The 15,821-nt window shown below is 38.2% G+C and overlaps 1 protein-coding gene and 1 long non-coding RNA gene across 2 annotated transcripts in view; one reads left to right on the plus strand and one right to left on the minus strand.

Moving 5' to 3' along the window:
- The window catches only part of LOC103512920 (uncharacterized), a gene marked incomplete at its 5' end in the record, with an annotated part of 43,568 nt that overhangs the window by 20,860 nt on the left and 6,887 nt on the right, over positions 1 to 15,821 (plus strand). Inside the window, 3 exon segments of the mRNA NM_001329181.1 lie at positions 6,401 to 6,519; positions 7,348 to 7,431; positions 8,845 to 9,016. Coding sequence (NP_001316110.1) covers positions 6,401 to 6,519; positions 7,348 to 7,431; positions 8,845 to 9,016 — 375 coding nt within the window.
- The window catches only part of LOC113468932, a 6,354-nt gene continuing 2,030 nt past the window's right edge, over positions 11,498 to 15,821 (minus strand). The window contains exon 2 of the long non-coding RNA XR_003392508.1: positions 11,498 to 11,728. This is a non-coding gene — a long non-coding RNA (uncharacterized LOC113468932). The remainder of the gene's footprint in view (positions 11,729 to 15,821) is intronic.

Consider the following 15,821-nt stretch of genomic DNA (forward strand, 5'->3'; position numbering starts at 1 on the left):
ATCACATTGACAACCATACCACCAATATTAGTTAAGAAGCTTCTCAAAATACTGTATAAAGAATTTGTTAAAACTGATAATTTTATAGAAGTTCAACAGTTAATTTTAAATTGATCGATATTCATTTGCAAGGTACCTGTTATATTTTTCTAATCTATAACTCTCTCTTTTCTGTCTCTTTTTTTCATACTCGTTCTCATACCTATATCTCATAGTACATCTGTTTATGTATTAGGCAGTATCAGTAATCTAGCGTTTAATTCTAGCGAATTATGTACATACATAGATATATATAGCACAATTAGCACATACGTAGGTATATAAGTAGGTATTTATGGTTTTATAGATATTATTTGCACTTGGCATTCAAGAATGCAGATCGAGGTCGTTTGGGTATGCGGAGAGAACGATGATTATTAAATTTAAGAGTAGAGACTTTAGAGCCAGCCTAGTTAGCTTAGTTGGTAGTGCGTCTGCCTTGTAAGCGCTAGGCCGCGGGTTCGATTCCCGCCCGGGGCGGATTTTATCCTGATGGGATAATGTTCGTTCTCGGAAACGGCTGGCTTTCTCCTATCCTGTCTTCCTTCTCTCCTCGATTTCGGGACGATAAGACCATAGCAGTTAAAGTTCCCTCTGTCAAACCTCTTAAAAAAAAAAAAAAAAAAAAAAAAAAAAAAAAAAAAAAAAAAAAACAAAAAAAGCAGGGATCGAAAGCGGATCAGAAACTTCTGGACACGGCTTCCATCGATATTCGGATTGATTCTACGGGTAAGTCATGAATATTCATATCGTATATTAGGCAGCGCGGTTTCGCTCTGCCCCACCAAGTCAAGAAAGTTTGACAGTATCAGTATAGATTTTTTTTTTAAGACGTTTGATTGAGGGAAGATAACTGCTAAAGTCTTATCGTTTCAAAAACGAAGAGAGAAGAAAGACAGGATAAGTGAAAGCCAGCCTTTCCGAGAACGAACATTATTAAATTTAAAATGAAACTAAAATAATTATCGGGGAATAATTATTTAATTAAGAATCTTCATTAATTAAAATTAAAAATTTAAAAGACAATTGAGATTCGACATACAACTGGTGGTAATATTTGGTGAGCTTTCGAGAACACTCAGATTCTCATTATCAGACCAAAATCGCGAGAGAGATGTTTACTCTACGAGCGCTGGAGTTGAAGTGAGAGTTGGAGTTGAAGTTAAACCGCATACCATAGTCTCACTTCAACTCCAGCGCTCGTAGAGTAAACATCTCTCTCGCGATTTTGGTCTGATGATGAGAATCTGGGAGGGAGTGAAAGATCCAAATTTTTGTAGTCCACCCCATATTAAAGTAGCAAAAATGAAGTTAGGTTAAGTTTATAAACCCAGAAGTTACAATAAGTTAAGTCACAGATCGATCCTTGCCCAGGACAAACTTTATCCTAAACAGATAAGGTTCGTTCTCGGAACGACTGGCTTTCTCCTATCCTGTCATGCTTCTTCCTTCGCTCTCGGGACAACAAGACCTTAGCATTAACAGTTCCTTCTATCTAACCTCTTTAAAATAAAATTTATAAAAAAATCCGAAAGGACATCAGTAGGTAAATGATTCATTCATTTACCTCTTCTTCTTCTTCCTACTTCCTAGACTTTTCCTATTTAAATAGGTTCGGCGTTTCTTGTCAATCTTTTCCAGGCAGCCCTGTTTTGTACCCAGTGGCGTAGCGTGGTCTAACTCCAAGTGTAGGGCGGACACTAATTTCTATCACAATATCTATCTAATAAGAATACAATAATAATTCAAAGTCAATATTTAAGGGTATTTGAATGGAATTTTTGAGTGTATGGCCGCCATACACACCCTACATGAACGCTACGCCACTGGAAATCGTGTCCTGCTTATTCATTTACCTACGGATGAAAATTTGCAATAACCATTAACATACATAGTACGTACATGCTTATGTTAATACGATGCAAATATGCAAGATTTCAATCAAACCTATAGCTGCTTGTGTCATGGCCTTATTGATTAGAGATGAACTGATATCTGATATGGACAAGTGGAAAAATTCGCGCAAGATTGCCCTTGAAAAAAAAAATCATAAAATTCTTGGGCCATTCACACACTGATCAATTCAATTCAATTTTTTTTTTTTTTTTTTTACTTGCCTCGGTCTTGTTAGGTGCTAGGTCGTGGGTTCCTGCCATGATAATACCTATCTTACCTATCTAGCTTTGTTCACACTGGGTAAAAATTAGATATTTACATATTTATTTTCCCATCTCAAATTGGGTAGGTATTCAATTACCTACATGCAACTGCAGCTATTGAAAATAATAATCTTACATTATAAAATCAAGATCCATTCACTCATTCACATTTCACACACTGATCGCTCTATCCCCTGAACCACAACACCTAGAAAGCTGAAATTTGGTAGGAATATAATCTTTTTTAAAAAATAAATAAATAAAAAAATAAAAGAAAATCAGGATTCTAAGCAATGTACAGAAAAATCTACAATTTTATTGTATTTATTAAATTTATGTACCTACATAGATAGAATAAGGCTTCCAGAACTTTCTGTAATGTTGATGAAGTGAAGAGGGTAATAAATTTTCCTGAATGTAACGCACTATTTTGCAGAATTTATTGCAGACGCACCTCCGAGCCATTAAGGAAAGTAGGTAACAAAAACTATGAGGTAGTACGAAAGAAGAAAAAAATTCCTACTTCTATGACAGGTAGTTTTTTCTTCTTCTTCTTCTTCTTCTTCTTCTTCTTCTTCTTCTTCTTCTTCTTCTTCTTCTTCTTCTTCTTGTTCTTCTTCTTCTTCTCCTTCTTGTTGTTCTTCTTCTTGTTCTTCTTCTTGTTCTTCTTCTTTTTCTTCTTCTTTTTGCTACTGGTATTGGCATCAATAATGTAATGCCTGCCACTCACACTCAGACCATCTGACGGACCGTGTGGCGGGAAAACCTTCAGACCTGGGCCTGTCACAGGGTCTGAAATCGAACCCGTGACCTAGCGCTTACAAAGCGTCCTAGCTTCCAACCTAATCCAACCTGGCTAGTTAGGAAAAAGTGGAAAAACATATCCCTGAAGCTGGATCGATTTATTACAACTTGTTCATCTGTACAATGATTTACTCTGTCTGATTTACAATGTCTCTTTTGCTCAGACCGGCTGAAATTCTGACTCGAACCCGTGACTTCGCGCTTAGAAAGCTGCTACCTAACTGGACTGTGTAAGGAAAAAGTGGAAAAACATATCCCTCAAGCTTGATTTATTATAATTTGCTAATCTTTACAATCAATTTACACTGTCTGATTTACAATGGTCATTTCCAATGTCTCATTTACGTTGTGATTTTAGATTTACAATGATTGTACCGCAGTTTAAAATGCCCCCGGAAGATTTAACAAGATAATCAGTGTAATCTACCTAATAAACTTTGAATAGGTACTCTCCTCCTCTTCTATCTCAGCAGGATAAACAAGGTATAGGTATCTATTCCATTTTATTCTGCTTTGATCAATGACTGTATTTTTCCATACCGAGGAAATCAGTTGAAAGGTAAAAGCCATTTTTTCCTCATGATGCAATTTTTGTGATGACTTGATGAGCAACAGCTATTATTTATTTCATTATAATTGCGTAATCACTTTATTAAGGTAGGTAAGTACATAATATTACATATGGGAAATAACTTTTATTATTATTATTTATTAGAACAGTAAAATAAATAAGTAGATAATTTTTACAAATTATTTATTACAAAATGCCGGAAAATTGGAAAAACAAACCTGGCAATTTTTCCATTTGTTCAACCTATACCCGAGTTCGAAAAATTTGGAACAGTTTGCATAGGAATCCATTTTTATTATTATTATTATTTTAATAAAAAAAAAGTAAAGAGGTTTGATTTATCCTGAACGGATAAGGTTCGTTCTCGGAACGGCTGGCTTTCTCCTATCCTCTCTTCTTTCTCTCTTCGCTTTCGGCCCGATAAGACCTTAGCAATTAACAGTTCCCTCTATCAAACCTCTTCAAAAAAGTACTAAAGCAAATTTGTTCCGATTTTTTTTTTTTTTTTTTTTTTTTTTTTTTTCCCCCGGGATTTTTTTTTTTTTGGTTTTGGGGAAACTTTATTTTTTTTTTTTTTTTTTTTTTTTTTTTTTGCACCCGAGTATATTATTTGCTCGTGATTAGGGAACATGCTAAGTAAACCGTCACACGACACCAATGTGGCTATAAGGAAAATTCTGCTTGAATACTTGAAAATTTCAAAATGCTTTAATAATAATTATAACAAAGAAAAATTATACATATGTAGAAATACATACCTGGACCTACTGAGTATCTATCTATTACCTACCTATTATTTATTGATTCATTAGTGAGGTGATCTCAAAGAAAAAGAATGAAATATGCCATCCTAGTTCGTTTGAAGAGTAGCTCAAGTCTGCCTTGTAAACGCTAGGTCGCGGATTCGATTCCCTCACGCAGAATTCATCTGTTTAGGATTATTCGTTCTCGGAACGGCTGGCTCTCTCCTATTCATTCTTTCTTCGCTTCCGGGAAGATATTGCCTTAGTTACAGTTTCTTCTCTCTATCAAGGTCGTCATATTACATTGAAAGCGTAGACGACCGACTTTTAGTAGCTCAGAGTCGCGCGATCCCTCCTGAAAATTGTCTGTATCGCCTTTGCAAACAATTTTCTAATAATAATATACTCTTGAGTGGAAGGTAACTACTTGGCGAGCTCTAGTTTTTTCCAAGAGATGTAGAATGTTGGTGGTGAACCTACATTCTACATCGGTAACCACTCTACCACCTAACCCTTAGATCTCCATTATTATGTGGTCAAATTCTCAAATAAATGAGAATAAAATTCCATGCCTCGGCTGGGATCGAACCCACGCCCTCCTGTTTACCAGGCGAGCGTCTTGACCACTACGGGGTGAACCTACATTCTACATCGGCACCAAACCTCTTGGAAAAAACTAGTGGCGTATTGAAATTCATGATCCTATTTTCAATTTTCAGTGGCGGTCAAGTTCGTCGGGTGTCCATCGCGGTGACCCTGCTTCACAGTCCGTCCCTGGTTATACTGGATGAGCCAACCTCAGGTCTGGACCCCGTATTGGCCAACATATTCTGGAGGTACCTTAACCGACTGTCGGTTCAAGGTCAGACGATTATTATCACCACCCACTATATTGAGGAGGCGCGACAGGCCAATACCGTACGTATAGAATAGAATAGAATAGTAACGTATAGGTGCATAGAATAGAATAGAATAGAGCAGAATAGAATAGAACAGAATATACCTTGTTTATCCTGCCAGAATGAGACTGAAAAGTCCCCTTACTCCTGCAGTCTAAACAAGGCCTTGAATATATTTCATATAGGTAAAGTTTACAAATAGGTATGTAAGTAAAATAGAAAATACATATTTGGTGATAAAAGTATTTTCGCATGTACGGTTTTTAGCGGACTTGCGGCTGCTAATACTGTAGGTGTAGGTAGGTATGTACTATGTACCGTTTTTTAGCGGATTACTTTCTTATTTTGTCATGCACGGTTTTTAGTGGCATTTTTATTATTTTTATTTGATTAGGTTTTTGGGGGCTTCTTTGCTCCTAAACTACACCTAAGCCTCAATGAGAGTGAACTTCTTGTGTATGTAGTTAAGCTGAAACTGTAACTGCTAAGGTCTTATCGTCCCGAAATCGAAGAGAGAAGAGGGACAGGATAGGGGAAAGTCAGCCGTTCCGGGAACCCTTTTCTGTTTAAGGCCTTGAGCCACAAAGTAAGTTTAAACTCGGTTTAAGTTAAACTCTCGGATTAATCAATCTGATTGGTTGATTTTTTGTAAAAAAATCAAAATTTTTAGCCTGATTAGATTGCTTAAACCGCGATTAAAACTTAAACGGTGTTTAAACTAACTAATTTAGCAGTTGTTTCATTGCTACGAAATAAAAACGGCGGTGAAACACCCATCTTTTTTTTTTTTTTTTTTAACTCACTTGTTCTCGAAAGCTCACCAAATATTACCACCAGTTGTATGTCGAATCTCAATTGTCTTTTAAATTTTTAATTATTAAATTTGTTTAAGATACAAGACAGTCGAGCTATCGAGCTAACTAGCCTGGCTCATCCGATGATTTTTGGATTGGCCTGGCTTGTAAGCTCCAGGTCGCGGGTTCGATTCCCACGCAGTTCTCGGAATGGATCGACTTCGGGACGATAAGGCCCTAGCAGTTACAGGTTCCCTCTATCAAACGTCTTAAAAAAGAATACCTACGTACTAATAATAAGTCTAGAGAAAATTAAATTTTGGTTTTCAATGAGATGATTTGAAAAATAAATTGTGAAGAGGCTACATATATTGATGTCTTCATTCGACAGATTTCATGGCGGTTTACAAGCTAGAGCAGGATGTTAGAGATGTGCTGGAGTTGACGTTCCAAACTCACCTCAAGACCTGTGGATACAATCCTTCCGCTGCAGATATTCCTCCGATGATCGTAAGTAATATGTGGCTGACTGGTTAAGGTTACCGGGTTCGTATACCGGCCTGGGTGGAAAGTTAGAGATGTGCTGGAGTTGACGTTCCAAACTCACCTCAAGACCTGTGGATACAATCCTTCAGCGCTAGAATATGAAGGACGAAGGACAAGAGGAAGGCCGAGGAAAAGATGGAGGGGTTGGAGCAGTTAACATCTTGAGAGAAAATGGGACAGAAAACATTGAGCAATGGCAAGAAACAGCACAGGACAGAAGTGTGTGAAGTATGGTGGCTGAAGCCAAAGACCTTCGTGGTCTGTGATGGCTACGTAGTAGATAAGTAAGTAAGATCGTAAGTAATACGTGGGTAGTGGGTAATTGATACCCTACTGTTCGATAAAATATAGAGAGTGGGAAATCCTGCAAGCCTGGTTCGTTGACTACATGGTTGGATGTTTTTTTTATATTTTTTATTTTATTGAAGCTTTAATTTACAATCTACAATTTAATTAAAGAATATTGTAATGAGTAAATAGCATGTAGGTACATGAGTTGAAATAATATGACGTGTTGGAGAAGATATCCATTGACATCACTCCAGTATAAAGAGCTTGGTAAGCTTCTGTGAGGTTGAACTTGAAATCTGCACCCATATTGCACACCTTGCCCATGCCCTGGATTTGACTGATGTAAGCTTGAAAGTAATACCACTCCAGCCTTTCCTCTTTCCTCCTACTGGATGTAGACTTACAATACCTATTATTTTCTATTTTTACATGGTTTTATGTGTTTTCAGATACCTATGTGTTTTTAATTTTTTATGTGTTACCTATTTTATATGTTTTTAGATATACAAGAGCTTTTTCAACAAGAATGTCGTGTATAAGCCGTACGACTATACGACACATGTAGCCATGGCCTGTATGTGTGGGTAAGTGGTTCGATTCCAAGTCAAGTCACTAAATTTTAATATACATTTTATTTTGATATAAAAAAGGCCATTAGGTACACTGTTAGTGTAGTTGAAAATGCCGAAAAACCATGAAACTCTGTTTCGCGTGAATATAGGCCGGACGGCCCTTCGAACTCTTGACGTTCGCGCGCCTCCCGGCACGCTTGATGGAACAACTTGTTCTCAGCTGACAGTCTAAATAAAGCACTACTTATACTCACTTATACTTATCTAGCCAGCCTAGTTAGCTTAGTTGGTAGTGCGTCTGCCTTGTAAGCGCTAGGCCGCGGGTTCGATTCCCGCCCGGGGCGGATTTTATCCTGTTGGGATAATGTTCGTTCTCGGAACGGCTGGCTTTCTCCCATCCTGTCTTCCTTCTCTCTTCGATTTCGGGACGATAAGACCATAGCAGTTACAGTTCCCTCTGTCAAACCTCGTCAAAAATAAAAAAAAAAAAAATCTTTACCTACCTATATCTAGTGCCTATTTTAAAATGAGATTATAAACCCAGATGTTCGCTTGGAAATTAGTGCCCCAGTTACGGAATTGATTTTCGCCCGGGGCAAATTTTCTCCTAAACAAATAAGGGTCGTTCTCGGAACGGCTGGCTTTCTCCTATCCCGTCTTCCTTCTCTCTTCGATTTCGAGACGATAAGACCTTAGCAGTTACAGTTCCCTCTATCAAACCGCGAGACAAACGCGTATGTCTTTTTTACTGAATTGTTTACTGTACTGTACTGAATTGTTAGTTGTATGTATTATTCTTTAACCCATCAAATATACGAGACCTTGTTTAGACTGCTGGGGTAAAGGGACTTTTCAGTAAGAATGTATCATTGACTTTTAACAAAACCCTATTTACCTGTTCTACTCATTATAAATTTTCTATAAGTATACCTACCTATAATATTTATATTTTTTGTTAATTTTTTATTTTTATTTTAGGTCCTTGTACCAATTTTTTAATGTATGATATGTTAAAGGCAACAATGAAAGATAAAAGTCAACAAAGGACACTTTATTCTGTAAATGAATAGCCTGCTTTATCTTAACTGCCATTGTTCCATGCCGGGTCCAGATGTGTTTAACTCTAAACTGCCAGCCTGGTTAGCTTGGTTGGTAGCGCGTCTGCCTTGTAAGCGCTAGGCCGCGGGTGCGATTCCCGCCCGGGGCGGATTTTATGCTCAATGGATGATGTTTGTTCTCGGAACGGCTGGCTTTCTCTTATCCTGTCCGTCTTCTCTCATCGCTTTCGAAACGATAAGACTTTAGCAGTTACATTTCCCTCTAAAACTCTGAATAATATATATATATTTTTAATTTTCCATTTACTATGGAGATTTTTCCCATTATTTTCTTGTTTTATTTTTCAATGCCTCTTTCGTTTTCAGGCGTCAAAATCGTGGAGATATTCTCAGGCTATCTGATCATGTGCGTCCTCTTCACTCTAATCAACTCAGGTCTGATGGCATTCTTCCAGTTTGTGGTATATGCCAAACCCTATGGTACCTTCTGGCTGGGCTACCTCCTCCTCAATGTGCTGGGATTCACGGGCACTTTGTTTGGTAAGTCGTTTATTCTATTCTAGTCACAATCAGATACATAGGTAGAAGAAGAAAAAGAAGAAGAGGAAGAAGAAGAAGAAGAGGAGGAGGAGACTATTTTGTGACTTTTTCTTCTATGAATACACCATCTTAAAAAAGTATTTAAGTGAAACTAAAGCAAGTTAGCTTGGAAAGTACCTAAGGCCAGCCACTCACTATCAGGTAGACCTGACAGGTATATCTGATCAGGTATACCTGACACCTGATCAAGTCAACCTGATAGTGGGTGGCTGGCCTAGTCCTAGAGCTGAAGAACATTGACAGTGCCGGGAATTGAACCCGGGATCTCCGGCGTGCAAGCCTCGTGTTCCCTGTAGAGAGGTAGGTATGAGAACATTTTAAGAACTAGGGGACCAGGTCTACAATAATTTTGAATCTCTGCACATGTGCACAACTGCACAAGCACAACCACTGTACATAACAAACAGCAATCATGTCACAACATTAAACTAGATAGAGACAAGAGGCCAAAGAGTGAGACAAAAGACAATAGAACTGTTTTTACATTTGTTTTTATTTTATTTGTTTATTTTTTCACATTTAAATAAGCTCAGCTTTTTGTCAATTTTTTAAAACAGAGAAAAATAGGCAATGACTGCAATTTCAAGAAAAATAGGTAGGTATACTTACATATTTTTTCTTTATTATTTTTTTAATAATTTTTAGTCAAATCGGTTGCAACACTTTCCCTGGTCATTTTTTAGCCAAAATTAACAAGTTAGGTTTGTCGGACAACTCCCATTCTTACATTAAACGAACCGTCTCCGTCCACCCATCAGGAATCTAAAACTGTAAAAAAGTGAAATTCGAAAATATGTGACTAATCCCTTTTTTACACTCATCGATTCATATGTATTGTGAAAAAATACCAATCAATAACCCTTATTTTGTGTATGGAGTTTTGCATAACTTTGCTTAATTCCATACACAAAAGCCCACTCAGAGGCTTAGGTGTATGGGGAAACAGCCCTAAAAGGTGGTTTAAGCTCTTACGAATATATGAACCATATTAAAAGCTGAGCTTTATTTTTTCCTTAGTTATACAACCACTGAATAACGTGTACAAGTTTAGTTTTAGCGTTTTTGCTAATTAAAACAAACAATAAGAGAGATACCTACGTTCATAATTATTAAAATTTTAAATCTTAGGTAGGTAAAAGAGCTGAGTAGCAAAAATACATATAAAAACTTGTTAAAAATTTGATAATACAAAAAATAATTCTTTTGAAATCTTGGAAAATTTAGTAAATTTTAAAATCTCATAATATTTGTATAAAAAAAGAAAAGACAAATGAATTGCTAGATAGGTCTTGGTGTCCCCACTAAAAAAAAAAAAAAAACTGAACCCAATAAAACTGCTGACAAAAAGGGATCAATATTGTTCTTCCTTGAATGGCAGTTAAGATAAAGCAGGCTATTCATTTACAGAATAAAGTGTCCTTTGTTGACTTTTATCTTTCATTGTTGCCTTTAACATATTTTAGGGGATGTATGTTGGAGGCGTTGATTCCACCTGTGAATAACTCGAATCCCCTAAGAGAATATGTATGTAGAGAAAAACGACGGTATTGACTTTACACAAGAACTTGTTGGTTTATTGAACACAGAAAAGGCACTAGGAATAGTAAACTAGTTTACCCTGAAACTAGGAAAAGGGAAAGCCTCCGGAGAGGGAAATTGATAACAATTTTCAACTTGGAAAAGCGCTGTCGTCTCGGAAAATTCGAAGTTCACAAAACCCCACAAAAAGGTGATTTTTTAGGTTAGGATTCTGCAGCACGTATTTTATAATTAAAATGGACGCGTAAGGCGCTTTCACACGGAGGTCGCCACATCACTCTCCCCCTTACAATTGGTACATTCTCCGATTTTAGTGACGGAAATCTTACCCTCACTTCACATTAATCTCATCCAGCCTCTATGGGGACGGAGAAAATCCTGTAGCTCACGATTGCCCAGGTGGTTACCAACCAAGCGCAACGTTGCGTCAGTGATCTATTGGAAACTAAACTCACGTTGCTATCGGCACATCAAATTATGTACCAGCCTAGTGAGCTTAGTTAGTAGTGCGTCTGCCTTGTAAGCGCTAGGCCGCGGGTTCGATTCCCACCCGGGGCGGATTTTATCCTGATGGGATAATGTTCGTTCTCGGAACGGCTGGCTTTTTCCTATCCTGTCTTCCTTCTCTCTTCGATTTCGGGACGATAAGACCATAGCAGTTACAGTTCCCCCTGTAAAACCTCTTAAAAAAAAAAAAAAAAAAAAAAAACAAATTATGTACTCGTAAATTGAGCTCAAGGGGAAGGTACAACTTTACCCTCGACAAATGGAATGTGTCTGAAAACAAGTGATCTGTTCTAATCCACTTGACCCTTCCAATCACCTGACTATGGGCTACTAGTGTTTATGCTATCACGAAACCCTTTAGGGGTGAGTTTTACTTACGATGCTGAGGACAGCAATGATAATGGCTCCAGTCCTTAGAGAGCAGCCACAGCAACAGCTCTCGAAGGTTTTGGTCGATTCAAACGAGAAAGGCATGATGACCTTCAAACGACCTTCAAACTAGAGTTCAATGAACTTGGGTGTCCTTGACACGGAATTAGATGACCTTCAGATGAAGTTCTGTGACCTTGGAATTGAGGACGTCCTTGAAATCTGCAGGATCAAGTTCTGTGGAAGATAAGAAGATGTGAGCATTAATTGGCTGTGGTCTACTCTACTAAGCTACTTTGGAAATTTGCTCTTTGAATTTTGGGATCTATGGGACTCTGGCCCCGCTGAGTTTTTTTTTCCGAGTTCTCTAAGTGTACTTATTTTTTGAGATAACACGTTTTTTAACATGATAAGATCCCAAAAAGTATTTGCTGTCTTTTGGCGATATTATTGAAATATTTCCTGTAAGTATTACGCTTGCACGGCGTGAATGCTCGTCACAAATATCGAACCTCGATCCCATACACCTCACAAAAAAAAAAAAAAAAAAAAAAAATGACGACTTGGTTTCGAACCTACCTCTAGATCCGTTGTCCACTGCGCTGCGTTAACCACTACACTACTGACTTACTGAGGTTGGTAATGTTACATAACACACCGTCACATTTCGTCACCATTTTATTATTTTACTTATATTATTAATTATTATTAATACCAATCGATAATAATATGCTGATTTTCTTGGAGGAAATCCAACTTGATGTACGCGATATTCGCATGCTGGCAATAAGTATCCGTCTTTTTCTTGACACCATAAAAACCAAGTTGCGGGTCCGATTAACGCCCGGGGCGGATTTTATCCTGAACGGATAATGTTCGTCCTCGGAACGGCTGGCTTTCTCCTATCCTGTATGTCTTCTCTCCTCGATTTCGGGACGATAAGACCGTACCTATAGCAGTTTTGTGTAATTTGATGGATTTCAGAGATTTCTTCTGTTTTTTTTTTAATACATTGATTTCCTCAACTCCTCCAAATCGCCAAAATGGATTAGGTGATTTGGCCTGCCTACCGGTCTCATGTAATCTAGCCATTAGTAAGCCGTTCAAATCTTCAAAAGTCATTAAAAGTATACTTATGAGACATACTGTACGTATATATTGCATATTCTATTCATGAAGATATTATTCTTTTGGATCGTCGCAAAGAATTCGTTTTCCGTAATCTGCATGAGGAATAATTAATTGATGACGATAAGGGCGATTAGATCATAGGCACTATAGGCTCTTCTTATTTTAATAAAATTATAGATAGATAGATGAATGGATAGAGATACCTCTACAGATACGTAATCGAGAAAAAATGGGAAAACAGGATTTTCATCAGGTAGGTAGGTAGAACAAGAAAGAACTGAAACTGTAGGGCAGTGCTTCTCAAAGTTGTCGTCACCACCGCACACTTTTCAAGACTCCAATCTTTCCTCCCATCCAGCACATGAATGTTGAATAAGAGGGCACATAAATACTCTTTTGATTAGCGCCGGAGGCCTTTTTTCTCAATTTGGCATGCTCTCTTTCTTTACTTCATCAGTTTTGTGATTTTTTTTTTTTTTTAAATCCCAAATGTCGCGCACACCTACGGCCACCTCGCGGCACACAGTTTGAGAAGCACTGCTGTAGGTAGTTAGGTAAGTTGGATTTGATAGACATTCCAACGTAGTTATGCTTCTAACCACGCCAAAAATTCCACGCCAATTGGCAGGCGCATCCTTTATTTACTAATCCGGCGCGAATGTGCATTTTTTCAGCATTTGCTGGATGTTTCTCAAAGTAGTTATGCACTTTGAAAGTTTGTATTTGAGCTGGTACTACTGATTAACTATTAAAACTGACATACGACTAAACAAGTAGTCCCAGTTATACCTACCTACACTCTAACACTCTAACGTTACACCCCAAACAGACAGACAAACAACGTCCACTGATTACTAACTTACGACAAAAACAAGTAAGTAAGTACCCAGCCCATCCAAGATTGTCGTAAAAAGTTACGACCTTTGAATGCACCGCCTTTCCGCCCGGAGTGCAATTCACATTATGTTGTTTATTATATCGATCGGGCGGAATTAGGGCGCCTATCGTCTGCCCTGATGGCGTCTACTATGCTGAAGGTCCTGCAGGATAAGATAGATGTTTGCACAGCGTAGCGTGATGTTTGATGGACGTTTAGTTCAATCAACAAACTGTCAAGTTCGGGGAGCATTTTGAGGGACAATAATTATTAGTCTAATCAACACACGAAGAACTTTGGAAGCTTTTTTTTAAGAGCCTTGATAGAGGGAACTGTAACTGCTGAAGTCTTATCGTCTCGAAAGCGAAGAGAGAAGGAAGACAGGATAGGAGAAAGCCAGCCGTTCCTAGAGCAAACCTTATCTGTTCAGGATAAATCCGCCCCGGGCAGGACTCGAACGCGCGACCTAGTGCTTACAAAGTAAACGCTCTACCCTCCAAGCTTACTTTTTTTTGTGGAGAGGGAGAAATATTCAAAAAGACGCCCGTTGCAAAAACCTTTGCAATGGGGGGAGTGTGGGATTGATGTCCGGATACCGAGACATCCAGACCCACTAAAACCCAACCTCTCCCTCTTCCCATCAGGGCCCTGGAACCAATATATTGGACATTACTTAGGCTGGCAAACGTTGTAATTTGTGACCGTAATATTATTTTATTTGTTGAAAACATCTTTCAAAGATGATCCCTTGTTTATCAAAAATACGATGTAAATTATTATTGACCAAAAGATCAGTGATGGTGAATAATCGATAAAATAAATAATAATTGAAACAATCGATTTCCAACATCACTGATGATTTCAAGAGATCTTAATGTTGTTTGGACTCTCTCATGTTCTCTTTTTCCTTTCAATACTTACCTACTGTTAATAAAATTGTTCAATGCATAAGATTGGTTCAAGATTGGACCTTTAGTCCAAGATTGTGGACCATTAGTCCAAGATTGTGGACCTTTAGTCCAAGTTTGTGGACCTTTAGTCCAAGATTGTGGACCTTTAGTCCAAGATTGTGGACCTTTAGTCCAAGTTTGTAGACCATTAGTCCAAGATTGTAGACCTTTAGTCCAAGATTCTGGACCTTTAGTCCAAGATTGTGGACCTTTAGTCCAAGATTGTGGACCTTTAGTCCAAGCTTGTGGACTTTTGGTCCAAGATTGTGGACCTTTAGTCCAAGATTGTGGACCTTTAGTCCAAGATTAAACTCTATTGTGTCTCCCGCCAGTCAAATACGTATTAATCAGGAGTGCCTATGTATTGTTCATTTATTTGCACATACATGTTTTACTCGTGACTAATGCCGGCTACAGCTGTGCATCTTTATGAATACATTGAAGCAGTTGCACATTTCTTAATATGAATGCATATTAAATACATTCAAGGCTGAGATGAGAGGGCCCTGAATAGGAGCCGAAGTATGAACGGGCGTTCATACTGCACGAAACGAATTTTTCTTCGTCCCGAATTTGTAGAACACCCTTTTTGTTGTTTTTTTTCGATAGAAGGAACTGGTAACGGCTGAGATCTCATCATCCCGAAATCGAAAAGAAAAGGAAAACCGGATACCTAGGAGAAAGCCAGCCGTTCCGAGAACGAACATTATCCGTTCAGGAGAAAATCATTGGAGCCCTTGGAGCGATATCTAAAGCACTCAAGCCTGATCTTGATTCCATCCCTGGATCCTTTAATATCCATGAGATCCAGACTGATGATTTTATATTAACATCGTTAACAACACCAACAACAAGTAGTACTACAACAACAACCATAGAATTGATGTGCATACTTACAATAAAATATATCCATAACAACAACACCAAAACCAACAACAGGTGGCGAAGAACAACACCAACAGCACCAGCAATACTGCACCAACACCCAAAACAACACCACACACCAGCAACACACCGGCACCAACAACAATACTACCTACTTGCCTACATAAATAAATTGAAGTTGTCTATTTATATCGTTTTTCATCCTTGAACTGATGAACCTGACTCGATTACACACAATTGCCTATGTACATAATCTTGGAGCAGCTATTTCCAACCAGCGGCCCGCCAGACCATTTTTGTGGCGAAGCTTTTAGGGTGGGTCCCCTCGGGCTTGGTTTTTTTCTCTTTTACTATGGGGTGGACTCCGAAAATGGATAGGGGCCGGCTTTCCTGTATATGTGGCCTACAAAACTTTAAGCGTAGGCCCCCTCGGGGTTTATTTTTGCTCTATTACTGTGGGGTAGACTGGTTGGGGGGGGGGGGGGGA

The sequence above is a fragment of the Diaphorina citri genome, unplaced genomic scaffold (assembly GCF_000475195.1).
Source record: "Diaphorina citri unplaced genomic scaffold, Diaci psyllid genome assembly version 1.1 scaffold898, whole genome shotgun sequence".
NCBI classification, from domain to species: Eukaryota; Metazoa; Arthropoda; class Insecta; order Hemiptera; family Psyllidae; genus Diaphorina; species Diaphorina citri.